The 26228-nt window shown below is 37.9% G+C and overlaps 2 protein-coding genes across 4 annotated transcripts; both read right to left on the reverse strand.

The window, feature by feature from the left end:
- Positions 1-1370: 1370 nt before the first annotated feature.
- LOC150029063 (uncharacterized) lies at positions 1371-1916 on the reverse strand. The gene has a single exon (XM_090297911.1). It carries the CDS (start codon positions 1914-1916, stop codon positions 1371-1373), a length of 546 nt encoding a protein of 181 aa, XP_090154037.1.
- Positions 1917-14424: 12508 nt separating this feature from the next.
- On the reverse strand, positions 14425-19295 carry LOC137811016 (isocitrate dehydrogenase [NAD] regulatory subunit 1, mitochondrial). 3 transcript variants are annotated; one of them, XM_068612564.1, is made up of 4 exons: positions 18649-19295; positions 17287-17526; positions 15822-15900; positions 14425-14989 (listed from the first exon to the last, which is right to left on the reverse strand). In XM_068612564.1, the coding sequence occupies exons 1-4, from the start codon at positions 19147-19149 to the stop codon at positions 14715-14717; spliced, it is 1095 nt and encodes a 364-aa protein (XP_068468665.1). In that variant the 5' UTR covers positions 19150-19295; the 3' UTR covers positions 14425-14714. The 3 variants fall into 3 exon arrangements, with proteins under 3 accessions (XP_068468665.1, XP_090154526.1, XP_090154527.1); XM_090298400.1 differs by lacking the exon at positions 17287-17526 and having other exon boundaries at positions 18649-19262; XM_090298401.1 differs by lacking the exons at positions 14425-14989; positions 15822-15900 and adding an exon at positions 15947-15967 and having other exon boundaries at positions 18649-19274.
- Between the last annotated feature and the right edge of the window lie 6933 nt (positions 19296-26228).

The raw sequence follows: 26228 nt of genomic DNA on the forward strand, positions 1-26228 counted from the left end.
TCCCTTATGAACCCGGCCGACAGGAGCTTTTCGTCGCCCAAGTCCCTCTTCTTTTGGGAGATCGGGCGGGCTTCCTTGAATATTGACAGTCGATGGGTGATGACATCCGGGCTCACCCCCGGCACGTCGGTCAGCGTCCATGCGAACATGTCGATATTCTTTTTCAACCGTGCTGTGCTCTTCGTCGAGGAGGGGGACTCTCCTCAGCTCCTCTCTCGCCTCTAGCCTGTCCTCGGTCGCCCGGGGGTCGAGGTCTACTAGTGCCACGGTTGGCTGGACCATCCTCGGCCGATCCTTCCTGGGGTTGCAGTCCTTTCAGGAGGACTTTCTCACCTTGAGGGGAGAGGTGTCGGGCCTTAAAGGCTCCACCCGGAGGCTCTCGGTGTAGCACTCTCGTGCTTCTTTCTGGTCTACGTGGACTGTGAGAATGTCCTTTGTCCTCGAAGGGAATTTCATTGCGAGGTGAGGGGTTGACACTATGACCATTAGCCGGTTGATGGATCGTCGACCAAGCAGGATGTTGTAGGAGGTGTTGGCGTCGATGACCAGGTATCGGATTTTGATGGTCCTGGTGTTCTTCCCCTCTCCGAAGATGGTGTACAACTCGATGTAACCCTTGGTACCCACCCTCTGGCCCGAGAATCCTACCACGTGGTCGTCGTATGGCATCATCTCGGCCTCGGCCATCCTCGTAGCCTTGAAGGTTTTCCAGTAGAGGATGTCTACCGAACTTCCTTAGTCCACAAGTGTCTTCCGTATGGTGAATCGGTCTATGTCGACCGCTATCACCATCGGGTCGTCCTGCTGACGGTAGTCTACACCCTTAAAGTCCTCGTTCGTGAACGTGATGGGTGGCATCCTCGGTCGGAATGCCCCTGTGTTTACCTGGTGTACCGCCTGGAGGTGTTTCTTCCAGGCGTTGTTCGTGCTTCCTCCCCCGACGAAGCCGCCGGCTATAGTGTTGATAACCTCTCGGTTACCTCTCCTATCGGCCTCCCTGGGGGATCGTCTCTTCGAGTGGGGTCGGCTCTCGCGGGTTATCGGTTGCCTCTGTTATCTTGGTCATTTCGGCCGCGTTGAGGTGACCTCGTCCGCTTGGGTGGATCCGCCCGGCCGGGTGTGTCTCGGCCATTCCTGACGAAACGGCGGAGATGCCCAGCCTGGATAAGTTCCTCGATCTTATCCTTAAGGGCCTGACACTCGTCGGTTGAGTGTCCGGTGTTTTGGTGGTACCGACACTGCTTCCTTCGATCGGCATTATTTGGGTTGGCCACCTTTCTTGGGGGAGGTATCAACTCGGCGTTGAGGGCCTCGTCCAGAATCCTCCTCCTCTCGGTCGTCAGGGGTGTGTACCTCGAGAACCGGATCGGTCAGTCTCGGTTGTCCCGGCGTCGGTCATTTCTTTGACTCGGCCACCCTTGGCGATCCTTTTCTTCCTTGTTTTTCTCCCCACCGGCCTCAGCACGGGCCTGGTTACGAAATTCTCTTAGCTCTTCCAGTTGCATGTACTTAGCAGCTCTCTTTCTCAGCTCGTCCAAGCTGTCGGTCGGCTGCATGCACAGGTTGTCGACAAAGGGCCCCGGACGCAGGGTCGTCAGCATGTGGTGCATGGCAACGTCCGGACTCAGATTCTGGATGCTCATTGCCACTTTACTGAACCTATCCACAAAAGTTCTCAGCGACTCTCCCTTCTCCTTGCGGATGCCTACCAGGGTGATGGAGGTTAGGTGGTGCGGCCGGCTGGTCGCAAACTGAGTTTCAAACTTTGCTACGAGCGTGGCAAAGCTATCGATGGAGTTGGGTGAAAGCTTGGTGAACCAACTAAAGGTTGCGCCCTTCAAGGATGTGGGAAACACTCGGCACAACATGGCATCGTCCGAGGTGTAGAGACTTATATGGGTGGTGTAGGCGTCCATATGCTCGTCCGGGTCGGTCGACCCGTCATATCGGTCTCGGTTGAAACCCTTCCACTTCTCAGGCAGTGGGACTTCGATGATGGTGTTGGTAAAAGGATGTCGGCGGTTCGGGTCGGCCATTAGGATCGTTCGGGGGGACCTCATTAGGCACGACTCGTCGCCCATCTCGGTGTCTCGAGGAGGAGGTCGGCCTCTCGTCCCTTCAGCCACATCTGGGTCGGGGGGAGAGGTGTATGACTTGCCGACAACATTCGTCGGTATGACGGAGGGTCCTCCCTCCCCCAGCTTCTTCTTCATCTCTTTGTTCTCCCTACGGAGGACTTGCAGCTCTTGCTCGTTTTTCTGAGAAGCCTCCTCGGTCTTCCTTCTCATCTCGGCCATCTCTCTCTGGAGAGATAGCAGCAGCACCGTCTGGTCGGCTTCGGTCATTCTCTCCATGCTTCTGGTTGAGACCATCTACTTTTTTCCTTCAGCTAGTTTCCCTCGGCCCCACGGTGGGCGCCAATTGTTCCTGCTAGGGAGATGGGACCTAGAGAACTATTGAAGTCTTCTTCTCCTTCCTTCGGTCGGTCAGGTGACTGGGTGGTGAGTTCAGATTCTTCTCTTCCTCCTGCTTCTCCTTCGACACTCGGCCTCGGATGAACACCGGATGGTGGGGGTACCTGCGAAGGCACTCCGACGCTCAAATCAGTAAAGCGGGTGGTCAGCTCTCAGGTAGGTGAACAGTAATAAATGACATACCTTACTCCTTGGGATGCGTGCTATTTATATTATTCTAATGGGCCTACCTTGTTGGGCCCGTTTATCGAGGTGGATACCGCTTAGGGTAACATTACCTAATTCTTAATGACGGATTAACTTCATTGATCTTGGTTTGAGTGTTAACTGTAGTAGGGGTCGGCCGTCAGCCAAGTTCCCATGGTATGGGTCAGCCATCGGCCAAATCCCAGTGGTCTCGCCCAAGTATTCTAAGGTCTCGGCCGGGTGAGCCATCGGCCTCGGCATCTCGGTCACATCTCTTGAGTTTCAGCCAGGTTCCCCTGATTTCGGTCAAGTAGGCTCGGCCTCGGTCAGCCAGGTGGACCTCGGCCTCGCCCATACCTTTACAATAGAAAAATGTATTATTTACAGATCTTATATGAAGAAGTAAAAATACATATTAACATAATAGTCATTTAATAATTCGCTTGTTAATAATAAATTTATTCTTACAAATATGGATAAATACAATATTTGGAATAATATATATTTATTCAATTTTTGTATCTATATTTAATATTGTTTATGTACGTATAATATTGGCATAAAGTAATTTCGAGTTTCAATAATTTTTTAAATATTAATGTCGTTTAATTTATTTATTCACTTTTTTTTTTAATAAATTTCAGATTTACTTAATATTAGCATGAAGCATATTCTTTTAAAGATACATAATATTTTGAAAATATCATTCTTTAACAAGAGATAAACGATTATATTAAAGATGTAATTGACATAATATTTTTAACATTTACAATCATTCTTATTTTAAACGATTATTTTTTTACCAAGTACTAAATAAATTATTTAATATTTATGTCCCTAAATAAGTCACGATAATTCACTTCCTAAAGTATATACTAGCCTTAATATATATAAAATAAAAAAAATAAAATAAAAACGTTTATGCTATGTTTGGATTAGAGGGAATGAGGGAGTGGAAAGTTGAGGGTGTGGGAGAGTGGAAGTGTGAAGATTTGTGAAGAAAGTTGAGGGTATTTGAATTTAGGTATGTTAGAGTGAATGTGTGAGGAAAGTTTATTCAAATATGTCAGTGATGTGATGACTGTAAGGATATTTTGAATTATTTTTAATTATGTAAATTGTAACATTACAAATTTACTCTTGTATATAAAAAAAAAAGAAATAAATGATAATTAATTTTGTACACATTATATTTAATTAAAAGAAATTAAAGTTTTAATTATAAATAAAAGAAAAAATAATTTAAAATTCAAAGAAATAAATAAATAATTTGTATATTTAAATAATTTTATTATTTTCTATTTTATTAAGATAATTTTAATATTATTTATGTTTCTTGTATATAAGATAAGAATAAAAAATTATCAATTTTGTACATATTTTAGTTAATTAAAATAATTTAAAATTTTATTTATAAATAAAAGAAAAAATGTAAAGTTCAAAGAAATAATTATATATAATTTTAAATGTAAGTATAATTTTATTATTTTCCATTTTATTAATTTAAATTAATTTTATTATTTAAGTAAATTTATTTAGATAATTTTAATATTATTTATGATTCTTTAAATTATGTTATATATATATATATACAAAATTATTAATAATAATAATTTTCATTATTATTATTAACAAAATTAATGTATTTTAAAAATTAAATGGATATTTAAAACATAGTTGTCAAAATATATAATATAAAACTTATTACTTTTTAAATTATAAGGGTGATATAAGAATATAAAGGGTTACAGGAAGAAAGGAAGAAACAAAGTGTACCGGTCGGCTCCGGAAGATCGAAGGTAAGTATTAAATAACACAATATGATAAGTATGTGGCAGAGCAATGGTTGTAACCAACGTTGAGTGGGTCAAAGACACTTTGAGAAGCACTCCCTTAATATTAGGAGACCACTACAGATGACCTAGAGACCATTACGCATGCCTTGAGGAACCGGTTACTTGACCCACACCAACCAAAACCCAAGTCAACCTACAAGAGGGACTTCTGAAAGGGGGAAAGGTATGTTTACATAATATCATAGAGACTATAGCACTGACTTGAGTGTCAGAGTGCAATCGCAGGTACCCCGCCGACCGGACGAACGCGCATAGGAAGGAAGAAGGACTTGGTGAATTAGGTAGTTGCTGGCACGAAGACAAATGTGTATCGACGTGGATCAACATTACTCTGGCCTTGACATCCACACAGGTACAATTGGCGCCCACCGTGGGGCTCGGGTAATCACTCTTCCCATAGCCAAGGAATCCAGCAAGCAGAGATGGTTTCAGCAGTGAACAACACCAACAATGATAACACAGCAGAAGAACATATGATGATGCTCCAAACCCTCCAAACTCAGATGCAGAAGTTGCTTCAAAAAGGAGTTAGAGACCAATTGCGTCATGAGGAAGAGAGGCGGAAACAAGAAGAGGAGTGACAACGACAAGCAGAAGAAATGGCTCAGTTAAAGGAGCAAAATAAAAGATTGCTAGAACGACTCGAACAATCTGAACGAGAGGGACACTCACGTGCACCCACACCACCACCACATCAATATGGGACAAAAGTGTTGACCCAAATGGTACCTCATACATCACTCGTCCATCAAACCCATCAAAGCGTTAAACACGTTATCCCAAGCAGAGTAGCAAACCCATGGGGCCATCCCTTCACAGATGACATCATCGCTACGCCTCTCCCTAACAAATGGAGAGGTCTAACCATGAACCTTTATGGTGGTTCCACCGATCCGGACGAGCACTTTAATATTTTCGAAACGCTGACGACTCTGTACACGGTTGATCAAACGGTGTGGTGCAAAGTCTTTCCCACGTCACTCAGAGAAGGACATCTCGGATGGTTTACTGACCTTCCGACTAACTCCATCGCTAGCTTTGACGTTTTGTAACTAAAATTCACTACTCAATATGCCACGAGTAGACCCCATCGGACGTCCTCCATGTCTCTCCTTAACGTCAAGCAAGAAATAGGCGAGTCCTTGAGATCTTTTATGGACAGGTTCAACAAGGTTTGTATGGGAATACGGAATTTGAATCCGGATATAGCAATGCACCACTTGGTTTCGGCCATACAGCCTGGACGGTTTACAGAAAGTCTTATCAAACGACCACTGTACAGCATGGATGAGTTAAGAACCAAGGCAACAAAATTCATGCACATTGAAGAACATGTTGACTATCACAGGAAGACACATGTGGAAAATACAGAAAGGAACAAGGGAACTCACCCTCCAATGGTAACGGCCGCTCGAGACCGGTATCGCTCTAATAGAGGCCCACGCTTCCACAATTATACATCGTTGATCGTACCTAGAGAGAAGATTTTGGACGAGGCCTTCCAAACTGAATTGATCCCGGCATTAAAGCAAACATAGACACCTCCCAATGTCGATACAGCTAAGCGTTGCCAATATCACCGCAACTACGGTCATACGACTGAAGGTTGTCAAGCGTTGAAGGATAAAATAGAAGAACTTGTTCATGCCGGCCATCTTCGCAAGTTTGTAAAGACAATCTTGTCTACACCTCGATCGCCCCAGTGCGACGTTGATTATTCTCGAGATAGGGAACGTTCTAGACGAAGAGACGACCGAAACCGCGACGACCATCGTCGCACAAATAGAAGAAAACAAAGCGAAAGTCCGGTCAGACGAACAAGACCTCAAAGTGAAAGCCCTGAACGTAGAAGCCGAACCAAGCAGAAAGTTCGTGAAGTTATCAACACGATTGCCGGACCAGTGTCGCTCAGCGTACCTCCCCAAGAGGTTAATTATATAACAGGCGGTTTCGCAAGTGGAGGGTGCTCCAATTCAGCAAGGAAGAAACACTTGAGGGCGATTCAGTCCGTCCATTCGGCCTCCAGACATCGCCGATCGCACATACCACCAATCACGTTCACGGACAACGACTTTACCGCGATTGACCCTGCTCAGGACAATCCCATGGTCATAACCGTGGAAATTGTCAAGTTCGCAATTGCCAAAGTTTTTGTGGACCAAGGTAGTTCGGTCGACATCCTTTATTGGGAAACATTTAAGAAAATGGAGATTTCAGAGGCAGAAATACAACCTTATAACGAACAAATAGTTGGATTTTCGGGAGAAAGGGTAGATACAAGGGGATATATTGACTTATTCACTACTTTCGGTGATGACTGCCTCAGTAAAACTATCAACATACGATACCTGTTGGTCAATGCCGATACATCCTACAATATCTTGCTCGGTCGTCCATCCATCTACAGGTTGAAAGCTATTGTTTCGACCCCTCATCTGGCCATGAAATTCCCTTCCGTCAATGGAGATATCGCAACAGTGCATGTAGATCAGAAAATAGCACGAGAATGTTATGTAGCCAGCCTGAAAGTCGAGCCAACTAGACGACTCTATACCACAACGAACAACCGATCTCCAAGTCGAAGAGGTGGGTCACCAGAAAGGTGTTCTAGAGAAAGAGGTTCTAGAAGGCACTTGGTTGCTCTCGTTGACCTAGATCCCCGGTTGGACGATCCTCGCATAGAGGCTGGGGAAGACCTTCAACCCATATTCCTTCGTGACAAAGATCACAAAACACACATGGGAACGTCCCTCAAGCAGGACGACCGAGAACCAATCGGTAAGACACTAACAAAAAATGCTGACCTTTTTGCTTGGACTGCTGCAGATATGCCAGGAGCAAAATCTGATGTTATCACTCATCGCTTGTCCGTTTATAAAGAAGTCAGGTTGATCGCTCAGAAGAAAAGAAAATTGGGTGAAGAGCGGCGCAAGGCCGCACGAGAAGAAACTGATAAACTGGTGCAAGCTGGCTTCATTCAGAAAGCCCGCTACACAACATGGTTGGCCAACGTGGTAATGGTCAAGAAGTCAAATGGCAAATGGAGAATGTGTGTAGACTATACGGATCTTAACAAAGCATGTCTGAAGGATTCATATCCTTTACCTACCATTGACCAACTGTTCGACGGCGCGGTCGGACACCATATCTTAAGTTTCCTCTATGCATACTCAGGATATAACCAGATTCAGATGCACCATCACGACAGAGAAAAAAAAGCATTTAGAACAAACTCCAACAATTTCTTCTATGAGGTCATGCCGTTCGGCCTAAACAATGATGGAGCCACCTATCAGCGCCTAATGGACTATGTCTTTCATGACATGATCGGACGGAACGTAGAGGTATATGTTGACGATATTGTTGTTAAGTTAGACTCGTGCGAACAACATATCTCAGATTTGAAAGAAGTTTTTCAAGCCTTGCGTAAATATCGCAGGCGCTTAAACCCCAAAAAAGTGTACATTCGGCGTGGAAGGTGGAAAATTCTTAGGTTTCATGCTCACCCATCGGGGCATAGAAGCAAATCCTGAGAAGTGCAAGGCTATTACAGAAATGAGAAGTCCCAGCGGGCTCAAAGAAATTCAACGATTGATCGGTCGCCTTACTTCGTTGTCTCGGTTCGTACCTAAGCTTGCCGAACGAACGAGACCCATCATTAAGCTATTAAAGAAGACAACCAAGTTTGAATGGACAGGCGAATGTGAACATAATTTCCTCCAGCGTAAGGCATTTCTAGCATCCTCTTCGGTTATCCAAAAACCGAACACAGGCGAGCCCATCATAGTATATCTCGCTGTCTCCAACGAAGCAGTAAGTTTTGTCCTTTTACAGGAAATAGAAGCAAAGGAACGACCGATATATTTTGTTTGCCGAGTATTGCATGGTGCAGAAGTCCGATACCAAATGGTTGAAAAAGTCGCATTGGCTTTAGTCATCACTGCACGACGGATGCGGATGTATTTCCAAAATCATCGAGTCATAGTTAAAACTAACTATCCCATTATGAAGATCCTCACTAAACCTGATTTAGCCGGACGAATGATAAGTTGGACGATCGAACTATCAGAGTTCCATATCGAATACCAACCCAGGGGGACCATTAAATCTCAGGCCCTTGCCGATTTCGCAACAGAGCTCACTCCCCGCTCGACCGAAGAAGGGGAATCCAGATGGACATTGTACGTAGACGGTTCCTCGAACAATCGTTCGTGCGGAGCAGGAGTTGTGCTGGAAGGACAGGGTGAGATTGTTATTGAACAGGCCATGAAGTTCGAGTTCAAAACTTCAAACAACCAAGTCGAGTATGAAGCTATAATTGTCGGTCTTCACCTGGCAATCGAATTAGAAATAATTGCTCTAATTTGTAAAAGTGACTCCCGCCTAGTCATTGGACAACTTATAGAAGAGTATGAGGTAAGAGAAACCTTGCTTCAACAGTATTTTCATTTTGTAAAAAATCTCTTAAGCAGATTTAAGGAAATCTCATTCCAACACGTTCAAAGGGAGAATAATACCCGAGCAGACGCTCTCTCAAGGCTAGCCACCGTCAAACAGAAGGGAGTTCATCGGTCGGTCATACACGTGACTCTGATCAAGCCAAGTGTTGGAGCTGAAGAATGCATGGCGACCGACACTCAACCTAACTGGATGACCCCCATCAAACAATACTTGACAAAAGGAGTATGTGACTCGCACCTGGAAAAAACGATGAAACAACAGGTCGCACGACACATACTCATTGACCAAGATCTCTATAGGAGAGGATACTCTCGTCCACTCCCAAAGTGTCTTGACCCTGAACAAGTCACTTACGTGATGACTGAATTGCACTAAGGGGTATGTGGGACCCATTTTGGAGCTCGAATTATGGCTACCAAAATACTGCAAGCCGAATACTACTGGCCGGCCGTGCAAGGGGATTGCACCGAGTACGTCCAGAAATGCTTGAAATGCCAAGAGTTTGGCACCCTGTCACATCAAAAACCAGAAAACTTACATTACATCCTATCTCCCTGACCATTCGTGAAGTGGGGAATGGATATCATTGGACCCTTCGCACCTGGCAAGGGACAATGGTCGGCATCGATTACTTCACCAAGTGGATCGAGGCCGAACCTTTGACGGCCATCACCGACCGAGGTTCGTATGGAAGAATATTGTATGCAGGTTTGGTCTACCTCAAGTTATTATCACAGATAACGATCGACAATTCACCGAACGAGGGTTAGCATAATTCTATGAAAAACTCAGCATCAAACATATTACAAGCTTGGTCGAGCATCCGCAAACCAACGGTCAAGCTGAGGCTGCCAATAAAGTCATCCTCAACAAGCTTAAGAAAAGACTTGATCCAACTAAAGGAATTTGGACCAAAGAACTTTTGGAAGTCCTGTGGGCCTACCGGTGTACCCCACAGTCAACAACTGAAGAAACGCCCTTCAGTCTGACGTATGGCACCGAAGCCATGATTCCGGTCGAGATAGGCGAGCCCTCACTATGTCGCCAAAAGTTAGATTTGGACCTAAATAAAGAGAGTCTATTGGTCGGCCTCGACCTCATCAACGAGTTGAGGGACAAGTGCAGGATACGAGAAGAAGCATGCAAGATACGGGCGATAAGAAGGTATAACTTGAAGGTGAAGCCACGAAGTTTTCAAAAAGGAAACTTAGTCTGACGCATGCGCAATGACGCTCGGAAGGACTGCGAAAAGTTTTCAAGTAACTGGGAAGGACCCTTCTGCATTGCCGACACAGCGACCGGATGGGCATATTACTTAGAACATTTGTCAGGAAAATCTGTATCGAGAACGTGGAATGCCACGCATCTCAAATTCTATTACAGCTGATAAATAAAGTTCGTGCAGTCTTTCTTCGCTCGGTCATTTTATCCCTAAGGAGGATTTTCGGCCGAGAAGGTTTTAACGAGGCACTTTAAAAAATCTGTCTCTATAGAGCATTCACTAATCATGGTCAGAAATTAATAATGTTAATTAATTAACCGAGGCGTTCGGTCAGAATCATAACTAGTCGTTATTCACCTATTCAGGTCATTAATTAATAATCATAATTATTAATTAATTAACCAAGCGGTTCGGTCAGAATCACTATTCACCTATTTTGGTCAGAAATTAATAATGTTAATTAATTAACCGAAGCGTTCGGTCATAATCATAACTTAATCGTTATTCACCTATTTTGGTCAGAAATTAATAATGTTAATTAATTAACCGAAGCGTTCGGTCAGAATCATAACTTAATCGTTATTCACCTATTTTGGTCAGAAATTAATAATGCTAATTATTAGTTAATTAACCGAAGCGTTCGGTCAGAATTATAACTTACACGTTATTCACCAATTTTGATTAGAAATTAATAATGTTAATTATTAATTAATTAACTGAAGCGTTCGGTCATAGTTATAACTTAAACGTTATTTACCTATTTTGGTCAGAAGTTAATGATGTTAATTATTAATTAATTAACCGAAGCGTTTGGTCAGAAACTACATCATTCATACCATTCGTACAGGAAGAAAAGCATAGTTATATAAAAGAAAGAACGTACAGGCGATTGTTCAAACACAATTAAAGTAAAGGCGAAAATAAAACTGTTTTAAGCCCACACCCCAGGTCCAGGTGAATTCAAACTCAAATGATTTCAATGGTTTCGTCTGGTTGGGAGGCTTCTACTGCCAGGTTTACCATAACTTGGTCGGCATCATCAGCATCATCTCCTCTAAGTGGCACCAATTGGTCGTTCACCACATCCATACCCAGGTCATATCGTGAGTCCTCGGCCGGCACACCATGAAAGAATGCTACCTGACGAACGTCTTGATTAAAGCTTTCCTCGTTAATACGTAGCATGTACCCCTGGTACTACTCAATTTGGGAGTTGAGGGAATCTTTCTCAGCCGTTATCTCAGTTTTCTCCTTCGTCAGTTGGTCCTGTTCGGCCATCACTTTAGCAAGTGTAGCTTTCAGAGCCTCATGTTCTTCTTTAGCCAACTGTTTCTCCTTCTCTTTTTCCTCCCGGCATTTGTCAACGGCTTGCAAAGCCCTTTTCAAAGAAAGGGTCGAGTCGTCGAGTCTGGTTCTCAGTTTTGGAATCACGACCGACTCGACCCTCTTTAACTCATCTCCAATGGCCCTACTTACCACTGTCGCCTGACACTGGAGTTCAACCATCTCTTCGATCAAATCCAAGGTGGGAATGGCAGCCAATATCCCTTCGTCCTCTGGCAGGAGCTCATACTGCACTGTGGGAGTGACTCTTAGTCCCAAGCCCAGCATACTGACTGACTTGCTAGACGACGTGCCCGTCTCTAACTTTTGTGCTTTAGAGGGACGCCCCCTATTCTTACTCACGACCGGAGTAGCGATAGTAGTCTCGGCCGGCACCACCTTTGCGACAACGGGTGGGGGCAAAATCCTAGCTATACTGGAGATCTTACGATCGTCCGCTTGCCTCTTCAAACTTTTCATAAACTTGCTCAAACCCGGATCCATCTTCAGAACAATTTCTGCAAAAAACGTGTAAAATTAAACCCCATTAACTTAGCATCCGAACGACTAAAGACAAGAAAATTCACATACCATTTAAATCCGCCCATTTTGTAGACAATCCATACAGAGCTATCAATTCTCGAGTGGGAAGTCTACACGACAATTGATCAAAGATCAATAATATCTCTTTGTCAAAGGGAGACAGTGATTTCCATGGCCGACTCCCAAGCTGAGTGGGTTTTTCCGTCCAATGGAAAGAAAATCTAGTCGTCCCATTGGCGTTATAAAAGAGATCCCGGCCATCCAGCTCAACAAATACTTTGAAGTAATAGTCTTTGAAATTTTTGTATGAGGTGGTATAGGCAGTGAAGTGCACATTCCCCGGCCGACTGGATAAGGACAGCTAACCCACAAGAGTACTCGGATGCGTGTTATAATAATACAAAAATGAATCGGGGATAGGGGTGAGTTTGAAAATACGACACAATATACGAAAGGCTTGAAGGATCACCCACGAATTGGGATGCAATTGCGTGGGCACGACGTTGAGGATCCGAAGGACCTCCATGGTGAAGTTATCGAAGGGAAGTGTTACATGCAAATTGGAAAAGAGTGTGTTATATACAAAAAAGAAGTCATGGGGTGCATTTTCCCGACCGTGACACACACGGTCGGTTATGCCGCAAACGTCCGCAGCTAGTGCTTTAGCCGGGCAATCGGACTCTAGAAAATCCTTATTTTCAAAGAAAAAGTTATCTAAATCATCAGCAGTTCTAATCTTAGTAGGGATCCTAAGAACGGACGGATCAACCCAATCATAGCTTGGGTCGTCCGAGGATTGGCTCGCACTACCAGGTGCAATATGAGTCAAAGATGAATCTACACTATGAGAAGACTTTGCAAAAGACGGCATTACTAACCTCAACGATAAATGGGGCAGGAAAGTGGACTCGACGAAGAACCTAGCACTCGAAACAAGCAATGAAATTTGTTACAAAAGCAAAGAAAGCGCAAACCCTCAAATGACAAAGCAAAGCCCTATTTACAGGCAATGAGATGAGAGAAGAATTTCCCCATCAATCGTCCAGCACCATTGGATCAAACATAATCCAATGGCTAAACCCATTCGGCATTCGAAACAACATGAAACCCCCACCGTTGAAGCCATCAGATGAAACAGTGCACAGCAAAACGATGGCTCTGCCAAACGTCACATCTCTGCTACGCATTTAATAGTGCCAGCTATCAAGCATTGTCTCAAAAACATCAACCATCCAATACGACTCTTCAGCTACCCCCATCCTCGAGCCTGGGGGCAAGTGTACCAGTCGACCCCGGATGACCGGAGGTAGGTATTAAATAACACTATACGATAAGTACGTGGCAGAGAAACGGTTGTAACCAACGTTGAGTGGGTCAAAGACACTTCATGAAACACTCTCTTAATATCAGGAGACCACTACACATGACCTATAGACCACTACGCATGCCTTGAGGAATCGGTTACTTGGCCCACACCAACCAAAGCCCAAGTCAACCTACAAGAGGGACTTTTGAAATGGGGAAAGGTACGTTTTCATAATATCATAGAGACTAAACTAAACACTAGCACTGACTTGAGCGTCGGAGTGCAATCGCAGGTACCCCTGCCGACCGGACAAACGTGCGTAGGAAGGAAGAAGGACTTGGAGAATTAGGTAGCTGCTGGCACGAAGACAAGTGTGTATCGACGTGGATCAACATTACTCTGGCCCTGACATCCACACAGGTACACAAAGTAATGTAATTTTTTTAAAAAAGTTGAAACCCATAGTGAAAAAAAATGAAGCCCAAGTTAATATTAAAACCTAAATTTGAAGCAGCAGTGCAAGAGAAGAGACAGTGAGAAGAGAAGCCGCAGAGGAAGAAGAAGAAGCATGGGGCGCGATGGTAATGGCAATGTATGAAACTATGTAAGGTGAAAAAAAGTAAGAGCACAATAGTATTACATTACATCTTACGTGGTTTTCCTCTCTAGCTACTCTCCTTTCTCTTCATATTTGGAGCATCCGAAAACCACCCATGTTTCCACTCAATCTCACCCTCTCACAGAACTAAACGGGGTGACAGTCTCAAATCCGTCTGCGCTACAGAGCCACCCCTAAAACACATGCTTAATTTCATATTGCTATTGATAAACTGTGAACGTTATAGGATAAAAATAGAAGTATTTCTTACCCTGTAAACTTGTGTATCGCACATGTAAGAAAAGTAGAACTATAAATATTTGATTAAACTTTATAACATTGGTGAAACTACCGGACCTGTAAAATTGTTTTGCAAGGAATTTGCTATAAATAATAAATAGCTCTAGTAACAAGTTTTAATAATAACAAATAAACATTCTTTTATCACCATAACGTGAGAAAAAAAATCATTCAACTTGATTGATGACTAATTTTAGACATCTCTCAAATAAGAGAATACATAAAAATAATGTTTAAAAAGGAATGTGAAATAGACATTAGTTATCACATTCTATAATTAAATTCCTATCATATCGTTTTGTTTTGTGTGTTGAGTAATTATCATTATTGAAGACCAAAAATTTGGCAACTTGGAGTTGAAAGGGTGCCAAATAAATGTTGATAAAATTAGTGAGCCAAAAATACAAGAGGCTGGCTTGATTTGGAAGATGAGCGAATAAATGAATCAATCTAAAGCATCTATCACTGCATCAACAACCTCTTGTGTGGTGCTTGTGCCACCAAGGTCCTTCGTCCGATATTTACCCTCCAAAATCACTTTTTTAACGGCAGTTTCCAATCGGTCAGCAAATGCAGGAAACTGAAGATGTCTAAGCATCATGGCCGACGAAAGAAGGAGTGCCACTGGGTTGGCTTTCTGTTGTTCTACTACTTTATCATTACCAACATTTCCTGCTGAAGCACCTTGTTCGAACACTGCGTGATCAGCCCCGACATTACCTGCAAAAGCCATGCCATTCATTTAAGATATTCCATCTTAATCCAAGTAGGAGAGTATTATTCAGCCTAATTACAAGACTTACTTGGAAGACGAGGTTTGTCCCTACTTATATACTATGAAATGATTTTATCTTTAATCAATATAAGATCTCCAATAGTTAGTAGCAATGAAAGTAACTGTAGCGAGTCAGCAGATGGAGACTGTCATTTATGAGAGAAGTGTGTTGGAAATCTCACATTAGTTAAAAATAAGGTCAGTTAATACTATACAATTGAGTGCAAACTTCAACTTACAAATCTGTTTTATAAGGTTAAATTAGACTTAGAATTTAACTCTTAAAACTTTCATTTGGTAACTATATTATCCTAAAACTTAATTCTCCTTCCTACCAGCCGCACTAGCCCTATCTATCACATCCCTGATCATCTCCATTCACTGACTCTGCTACTGTTAGTTGTCACTACCATTTGACAACTCCATTACCCTAATCACAATGGAAGTAGTTGCTTCTATTGCTGCAACCGAATGTTGTGGTAAGCAAATAAACTTCCTGTTTGAATTTTATGACCTCTAATTTTTTCTTTCTAGTGAATACACAATTTATAATTCAATGGACACATTTTACTTGCAGAGCTTTCATCACATGTTTTTTCCACAATAATCTTCTGACAGTTCGTGAACTCTGAACCTAGACTCAACAATTCTGAACATTAGTCATAGACACATCTCAAAACAACAATGACAAGGACTTATTTAATAAGAAAAATAGCAACATAATCAAATTAGAATTCTAGAGGTCCAACATAGAATATACTAGTAACTAAATCATACCTCCCGGCATGACTCCGGTGCCTCCAGCAATACCTGCCGCCGTATTTGCAACAAGATTCCCATAAAGATTGGGGGTTACCTAACATGTGGAAACAGTACTCGGGAACTTCAAAATCCTTCTTCAGTATTATGCATGCATCTTAATGCTTACCCACAGGAAAAATCAAATTATTAAATATTCATACTAATCCTCTCATAAAATTAGATTAAATGAGGAAACAATCAACGTTAACAATTTAGGATGTTATCATCACTATTCCCAAGACAATATGCCAAAATAATGTTCCTTTCCCTTTTTCCAATGTTTCTTATGTGCCTTAAGATACCCTTTGATCTAGGCAACAGGGAAAAGGCCAAGTAAAATGAAAAAAAAAATACAATTCGTCAGTAATATCTCAGCTTTGTTTATAAATTATTTTGCAGTCTTTCCAGTTGCTGCTCATTTATCAACTAGTTTCTATTGAACAACAAAACAGAGAAGGCAAATCCATAGCAATAAACCTCAAAATAGAAAGGAAATATAAACACAAAATTAGGAAAGATAATTATACACCTCGTGGATATTATTCGAACTCATTCCAATTTTGACTATAAATCTTTGCATTGACCAGGTAGGGATATAGATAATACCCGATTTTTTAAATTGGATGTAGGGATGTATGTAAATAACTGCTTTATTCCCTTTCTATTCTCATACTCGTCCTTGTTTTAAATTACTGAAATATTCATAATTTATTAGGCAACCTAAAAAACATATCTATCTTTGATCATTATTTTCGTTTCAATTGGAAAATCATTCTTTCTTTCTTTCGCTACACAATTTTTTATTCTCTCTTTCAATTGTTTGACTTGTTCTCAGATCCCCAATATATTTTCTTTCTTAACACAACCTTGATTAAGGTTGTTTCTCTTTATACAATTTTGTTCAGATGGTGTGTTGCAGTTCAGGAAAAACAAACTTCAATTTCATTGAATCCAATAGTTTATAGGATACACATTATTTCTACTATTTCTTAATATTTTATGTATTGGTTACTTTTTTTCACCTAAGAATATTTAACTCTCAATGGTAAGTACTCAACTTTAGTACTCGTGTTTTGATATTTACGCAATTAATATTTCTATATTGATATATGATACGGAATAAAAACAATGTGTACTTTTAAGAATGAATCCTTAATAATATCATGTTGACTCATATGTTGCCATGTTCATTTTTTTTAAACAAATTATCTATTTAATATTTAGAACATTAAGGACAGGTACCACTAAGGTAGGACATAAATTTCATACCTAATCACACACCCCAGTTGTCATCCCTAATCACAATAAAAGTACCTTAGCCCATACTAAAGTTTAAAAAAAAATATTGAAAGCAAACGGGTTGATCCTCATAATTACACCGTGAATTAATCAAAAGCTGATAAATAATTGAAAATCAAGATTAAATAGTAAATTTACATACCATGACATCAAACTGTTCAGGCTTTGAAACAAGCTGCATGCAGCAGTTGTCTACAATAATTTCACTGTACTTGATACTAGGATACCTTGTGGCAACCTCTCGACAAGATTCCAAGAATAAACCATCTGCAAGTTTCATAATGTTTGCTTTGTGCACAGCAGTCACCTTCTTTCTATTATTTAGGTAAGCATACTCGAAAGCATATTTAGCAATGCGCTCTGAACAGAACTTTGTTATTACCTAACAAAATATTAGTATTAGGCACAAACATAAAACTCTCAGCTCACGATGGCAAGGAGGTAACTTAATGAGATATACATTGAAATATTACATGAAAAAAATCTAGAGAGAACGTAAGAGAAAATGACTTGTCTATTACAAGAATAATCCCATAGAAATCAAGAAATATCTGGATCACATTCACAAATTAACAAAAATCTTTAGGCTAAGAACTTGAAGAAAATGTTAACAGCGGGGCAGCACGCACACAACTCATACAAAGGACTAAAACAAAACAAATACATAAAATTAGTATCATTCTCCATTAACTCAATTACAACCCTAATTATCTCCTCTTTGTTAGCATTTTACGAGGCATTCTACAGATGACTAACAATTGTCGTTGATATTAATCCGTGATATATACAACTGACTGCCCTTTGATACAGAACATGTTTATTATCTACGGTGCTCAGCTAAGGTGACCTATCTCTTAAAACAAATAAGTTAATTATACTATTTTAATCAAGCAGCATTCTCTTCACTGTTTCTGAGGTGATCAGAGCTAAACAACTTGGCACCTGAAATCTTTTCAAACAACCCCAAGACTTCCTAATTAATTTCTTGGTACAAAAATTCTCAAAGCCCAGGTCTAGTTCAAGTCAAAACAAGTCACAGTTCAAGTCAAAACAAGTCACAGATCAGGTCAAAAAAATTCCTCACGTCCCACGCATATGTTGAGTACTCTAACATCCATAAACCACAACCAAAGCATCAATAATCTTTAAAACAAACTGCAAGCACCTTGAGCAATTCTTTCAAATTCATTCTACCTTCTCTACATCTATTTATATAATTACAATAGCAAGCAATGCACTAAGGTTTTCATTTAACAATACTCACGAATCACAAATCACTGACAGCTCGGTTAAGCCATTCATGAATTGAAACTACGCAAATTCTCACGATTCAACGCGGCAAACCACAGACAGCAGCTCATAATTTAATTAATCGATAGGCAAAAGCTCACTTCCATTTTTTCCATTCTCTCAAAATTCAATGCATTGAGATAAAAGCTAGAGCCTAATGTTTTGTTAGAGCACAGAGAAAACACACGAAACGAAGGTGATCAAACGCGAGTACCTTAAGGCTTTCGACGACGCCAGGAACGACCTCGTGTTCGAGGCCGGAGTACTCGCCTTCGGTGTTCTCCCTGATGACGACGATGTCAACGTTATCGTGGCGCGTAGGAAGGCCAGGGAGGTTGAAGCAGTTAACGAGCGAGGCGTAGAGATCAAGCTCCTTCCTCAGCTGCACGTTCAGCGAGCTCACACCGCCGCCCATAGGCGTCGCCAGCCCTCCCTTCAAACATACCTTGTTCTTCCTCACCGATTCCAGCACCTCCGCCGGCACCGCCTTCATGTCGCCGTACACCTCATACTTCTCGAAGTACAGCGGCGCGTGCATCGCCTCCATAACCTGCTCCACCGCGCCGGTCACTAGGGGACCGATTCCGTCGCCCGGGATCATCGTCACCGCCCGCGGGGTGCCGTCGCCGGGTCGAGGCATGTATGTGACGGATCGGACCGGATTCAGGCGGGCCAGGAGATGCTTGAGGAGAGGCGCGGATCGTGTCGTCGCCATCGACGGTGGCGTGCTAGGGTTTTGGAGTATTGGGTGTGGTTTTGGAAGCAGTGACGTGACTATGTGATTCGAAAAGCCATGGAAAGGTAAAAAAGCACTGCACCAAAACGAAAGAATAAAGGAGGGAAATTATAGTCCGCTATTTTTTTTTTAGGTTTAATTTATTTGTTTCATTTATTTGATGGAAATAGATTAAAATAATATATGTATAACTAAGATTTATGATTTTAAATCTATACTTTTATTTCTTTTATAACTATTTTTATATACACAGTAAAATAAATTTAAAAATATCATGTAATGTAGTTTTATTTCTTTTATTTAATTACAAATAAAAAATATATGAAATAAAATTAAGTTGATAACTCAATAAAAACAATTATATAACACAATAACATAATTATATTAAAATAATTACATCATTAAAATTGCTAATCATTAATTTTGATTTGTTGTTATTAATATAAAACTTTAAAAAAATATAATGAATTTTGAATAAAAAAAAAGTGTTTTTTTTAATGAATTTTGGTAACTGTTTTTTTTTTTAACTAAGATACTATCCTTTTTGTATTTTTTTTCATATCTTCCTCTCTGAAAAGTTATAGTATTTATCTTTTTCATATTATTTACTGATGTTCTGTTTGGATTGAAAAGTGGATTTGTGAAGATGTGTGAGGATATGTGAGGTAAATTATTTTAAAGATGTAAAATATAAAATGTAAATTTATAAATTTATTTTTATTATTAAAAAATATTTGAATGATGAATTATGATATATTTTTTTATATGTTTTAATTAATTAAATTTTTGTAATATATAATATCTATAATTACTTGTATTTTTTAATAAAAATTATTTTTATGTTAATTTGAAATAAATTTATTAATATAATAAAAATTATAAAAATAATATTTATTATATATATATTTGTTATTTTATATAACTATATATATGTTGTTAATATTATAATTTTATTTTATTATTTTCATTATTTATAATTATATGTTATTATTAATAGTATAAATTAATATTTTTGAAATTGTTCAATAAATTTATGAAACATTTAATTTTGTATTTTGTATATTGTATATCTATATCGATATATAAAGTGATTCTCCTCTTTAACTTTCTTATTTTTTTCTATTTTATCATTATATAAATATTTGTTTATGTTTATGTATATAAAAATATCGATATATGTTTATGTTGTTCTTGACTTTTTTTGGTAGGTTTGTATAAGGGTTGGGACACCCCTAAAGTGTCCCTTCTATTTTATTTGTTAATTCTTTGCTGAAAAAAAAATTATATAAATATTTGATTTTATTTCATTATTATAAACATTGTGTCATTTCTCCAAAATTTTAAAATTTAAAATTTTCAAATTTTTTCAAAACTTTTAAATTTTCAAAACTTTAACATTTTCAAAAAAATTTAAAGATATTAGGTAAAAAAATTGGAAACAAATTTTTTATTTGAAACATTTTATGAAAAATGTATGTAAAAATAATTTTCAAATTGATTTAAGAAGCAGTCTTTAATCCCTATTGGATCTAAATATAAACTCACGTTTCGACTTTCTTTTCTGTACCCTACTTCCCATTTTCTTTTCTCTTTCCACCATTTTTCATGTAAAAGCATACTTTCATTCTCACTTCTCTTTCTCTTCCTATGTTTTGATTAATCTTTGTGGAACCTTAATTTGACCTTTTTCTTAAGAAATTATAATTGAAGTTTGTGACGAGATGGAGGGAAGAACTTAACAAAAGGAGTTTCGGGCACCATCACAACAACGGTAATTCTCTTTACGTGCATTTCAATTTGTGAAACACTAATTTGACATTTTTCTTAAGTTGTGATTGAAACATGTGACTAGAGGTATAAGAAGGACTCAACAAGAGGAGTCACAGGGTAAGGGATGAAAGTTCTTTATCATAAGACGTTCTTTCGATACAATTTTATCGATTTAAATAAAATCATACAAAACAGTGACTAAAATATGTTCTCATTTCCTCATGTTTTACGGTTACTTTTAATTTGATTTACTTATTCACAATCTTCGATCAGTGAGAGAAACTCAGTTAGAAAAACATAGAAAGAGGAAGACATTGAACCCCAAGGCACTATTTCCTATGTGTTCCTATCATTGTCGTGCTTACCCCCAAGCGCAAGGTTTCAATGCGAAGGAACATTGTTAAGAGCGGTGTGTAATCTGGATTCGGATTCGGTGCGTGTTGCATCATAAAAAAAAAGTTGTATGCGCTTCTACATTCACGGAAGAGTGTAGGTAAAGATTGGTATTTTTCTTATTTTATCCTTATATCAATATTTGATTTTATTTCATTATTATGGGCATTGCGTTATTTTCTATTTTTTCAAAAAACTTAAATTTTTTAAATTTTCAAATTTTCAAATCCTAAAGCCTTTTTGAAACACTTCAAATTTCAAAAAAAAAATTCAAAATTTAAATTTAAAATTTAAAAAATTGTTAGACCAATTTTATTATGTACTTCAAGGTTATTCTGGAATTGAAAGAAAATTGGAGAGATGGCAGATGGAGAAATAGGAGAGTTTAGAGACTTAGTGTGTTTATTTTAGGGATTTACAAATAAACCTTATCATTGCAATTTGATATTAACATAATACTATATATTTCACAGATTTTGTATATATATATATATATATATATAAAAGTATAATTTGTCAAAAAATAATAAAATTCAAAATTTAATACACTTCAAGTAAAAAAATGGGATGTGTATATCTTTTTATATGCTAGCGAGATTGTTGGACTTATCGTGCCACTTGTCATCGGGCCGCTATCGGATCACCCAAAAATATTGTCACACGCACGAGCATGTCAAATCTAAAAATATTCTTTACAATGATGGTTAGTTTGTTCCTTCTAGGAGTCAAGATTCTATTGAAGCCAAGAATTCTGGAAATAATTTGTATGTTAGGGGTTTGCCAAATTAAGTAAGGGAGGGGGATCATCGGCGGCTTTTCAATACACGGGGAACCTTGTTTAAGAAATTTGGCCAATCCTCCCTTGACATCCTCGCTTCCACCTCGCGTCGCTCCCGCTCACCCTGTCTAGTCTCCGATTCCTCACCGTCAGCGCCAAGATCCCATCTTCGTCCGACCACCTAACATCGATCAAGAACATCAAGTTCACCCAAACCCTAGTCTACGATGATGGCTTTCTTCTAGATTACGGCATTGACAACTTTTTCGATTGTGGCTTTCTGCTTATGAATGAAAGACTTATTTCTTTCGACCAGATCGCCATTGCCTTCTATTCCTTCCACCAAGCGATTCAAACCCTAAAAAATGGAGTATCCACCGACTTTTAGGGTTTGAATAGCTTGGTGGTAGGAATTAAAGGTACTGGCCATGTGGTCCAAAGAAATAAGTCTTTGATTCATAAACGGAAAGCCACGGTCGAAGAACCTGTCAACGCTGTAAATTAAAAGAAATTTGTCGTCGTAGACTGGGGTTTGGGTGAGCTTGATGTTCTTGATCTACATTAGGTGGTCAGAGGAAGATGGGATCTTGGCGCCGACGGTGAGGAGTCAGAGACTAGACAGGGTGAGCGGGAGCGTCACGATGTGGAAGCGGAGGAGGTTAAGGGAGGGTTGGCCAGATTTCTTGAACAAGATTCCTCGTGTACTGAAAAGTCTCCGAAGATCCCCTTCCCTTACCCAATTGGGCAAGCCCCTAACATACAAATTATTTCAAGAATTTTGGCTTCAATAAAATCTTGATTCCTATAAGGAACAAACTAACCATCATAGTAAAGAACATTTTTTAATTTGATATGCTCATGCGTGGAACAATATTTTTTGTTGATGCGATAGCGGCCCAATGACAAGAAGCACGATAAATCCAATAAATTCTCACTAGGATATAAAAAATACACATCCCATTTTTTTTACTCGAAGTGTATAAAATTTTGAATTTTATTATTTTTTTTATAAATTACACTTATTTATATATATATTCAATCGCACTATCTATATTAATAAGTTATATACCAAATTTAAAAAAGATATTTATTCACGTTAAATAACGTAAATATTTTTTGAAAATTGAAATGAACATTGAGTAAGTAAAGTTAAGTTTATTTTTCATCTTATACTCTTTTTTTTAACTTGTTTTTAATTTTTGAACAGCATAGAATGTCTGTTTATCTTTCTCAGTAAATCTATTAATTATAATCAGTAATAAATTATATATACATGTATAACATATTATAATTTCAATCACTTTTATTAAAAAAACTTATCTTCTATACTTTACCTTTCTTATTTAAAAATATATTTCAAATTTTGTCAATATTCCAATTTTTTTATTTGATTGAAATTAAAACGTATATTTTTATTATTATTTATATTTAGTTATAATTTGCACCATATATTAACACGTACGATTAAATATTGTTAATTTTTTTTAATAACCGATTAAACATTGTGTATGAAATTATCTAATTCTCTTCCATCAGTATAACCCGTTCATATTTCTTAAATCTTATTTTAAAATAATTATATGTAAAATATATTAAATAATACGCATTTTACCTATTAAAAATGATACGATATTTAACTGTTAAATATTAATATAATTTCTTGAAAAAAAAATATAATTAAAACCATACAGAACCTTCCTTTCAAGTAAAAAAAAAATCATTTTAATATTTCTTACTTTCAAATATTAAATTTGACTTAGAATAAGACTCTCTTATCAGAACTTTAGTTTTGTATTTTTGAAAGAAAAATTAAAAAGTATTTATATCTATTGTTTCTTAGATTTTAATTACAGATGTTGAAAATAAAAATGCATAAAATATAAAATTATTTAGTAATACAAGTTTTTTTTAAAATATAAATGTGTAAAAAATTAACATAGTTTTTAAAAGTACTACGTTAAAAAAATGACCAGAATATTTTTCTTCCTATTTTTTTCTATTTTATGTATAGAAGTTAAAAGAGTAAAACTTAAAGAAATATTTAAAAAATAATTGCATCAAGAATATAAAATTTATTATATTTTATTATCATTGTTTTATTTGAAAACTAAAAATATAATTAATTTATTTTTATTAATTAAATACAATATTTTATTATCAAACGAGTTCAAAAGTAGGAAAGTAAGAGAAACAATTAATGTACATAACAATATAGGCTTTAACACCTGGTTTAAAACCTCGAAAATACATTTTCTAATTTTATAATTAAACTTGTCTCTATTGTTTGTTATGGGATAAATCAGGAACACGTTTATAAAGTAATTAATGCGAAATTTTGAATTTGATAATAGGAAAGGGTCATCTATTTATTATATACACAACATGAGATATAAAGTATGACCAAAATTGTTTAGTTAAATTATAGTGAAACATGATACTCCTAGCAATTTTTAGAATGTGTTGATGTTTCCTCTCCACCCAATAGTTCTGTTGAGGAGTTTCAATGCAAAAGTTTGATGCAATATGCCAAAATCATTATAAATAATTTTATAATTAAATTTCAAATCATTATATGTTATAGATTTGTTAAATTGATTCTTCACGTACATAACAAAGTTATTCAAAAGAGATATAGTTTCTCTTTTACCTTTTCTTAAGAATATCCAAGTGTGTCATGAAAAGTCATCAACTATCTTAAGAAAGTACCCAAAGGGACCCCAAATATCTATATGGATAAGATAAAACACATCAAATGTAACATATTCACTATCCGAAAAACTAAGTATATGTTGTTTAACAAAGTAGTAGAAATCATATATATTTTTATCATTGTAGTGAATGTTCAAGTTTTCTTTACATACACAATCTAAGATCTTATTAAAGGGGTGACCAAGTCTGAAATGCCAAATATCAATATCATGAGTTTTGAAATTGGAAAACATTATTAACATGATTCTTATGAAAATTTATAGGATTCAAGTCTCCAACAATATGATATAGACCATCAATGATTAGCTTGCCAAATTGACTTCAACGTATGGATATCATGTATCTGATATTTTTTATGTGAAAATAAACATGGTAAACTAGAACAATTGATAAGCTTTTGAAATCAAACAATATTCAATGTGAATTCAGGAATGTAGAGAACATTATAAATGGTAAGCCATTTTGTAATTCTAATAGCTCTTGCATAATTTTCAAAAACACATGTACCATTTGGTAAATTGATTTTCAGTGGCTTATTTTTGGGAAAATAACGAAAATATTTTTTTATGCATGTATCGTGATTCGTGGCCCCCGTGTCAAGGAACCAAGAAGAATTCTTATCTTTTTCATCATGTTGTATAGTAGAGGACTCACCAATAGTGTTTATCTGTTTTACTTTGTCTTTGGATTCATGCAAGATTTTCAACAATTGTTGTATATGTTATGAGGTTAGAGACTCAGTAACATGCTTGTTCTCAGTATGATTCAATTGTTCCGCTTCTACATATCGTTGAGAATGGTTTTCAATTTTCATTTGATTTACACAATTCTTTACCTTTGCATCATTCATTTAAAAAAAAATTTATGCTTCAAGTAACATTTTTCAGCTATGTAGTTCATCTCGTGACAGGAACTGCATTGCTTCCTTTGATTTTTTTTTATCTTCCTTTTTCCTACATTTTCTAGCCATTATTTTGATTATTATCAGTTCGGTCCTGAAACTTTCATTCTTACAAGTTGGTATTGTTGACGAAAGCCTTGGACTCAACATAGTTATTTCCATTAAGATGTCGTTCTGCCTATTGTACAAGAGAAAAAAAAAACACGATTAATATTAGGCAATGGTTTCATAAGCAATATTTCAATTTTAACATTAGTATAAACATCTTAAAGTCCTTTCAAAAAGCATATCGCGTGTTTTGATTTTCTATAATACATAATAATCTTTATAACGTTGCACATACATTTGACGTTGTACATGTAAGAAGGAACATGTCTCAAGAATTTGAGTTATTCCCACAAAGCCTTGAGATTGGTAAAATAGCCGGACACACTCTTTTCCCCTTGCCTAATCGAGCTTATTTCTTGAAGAATATCGAATATATGGAAATGGTATCTCTTTGATAAC

This window comes from Phaseolus vulgaris, chromosome 2 (assembly GCF_051622355.1).
Source record: "Phaseolus vulgaris cultivar YP4 chromosome 2, ASM5162235v1, whole genome shotgun sequence".
NCBI classification, from domain to species: Eukaryota; Viridiplantae; Streptophyta; class Magnoliopsida; order Fabales; family Fabaceae; genus Phaseolus; species Phaseolus vulgaris.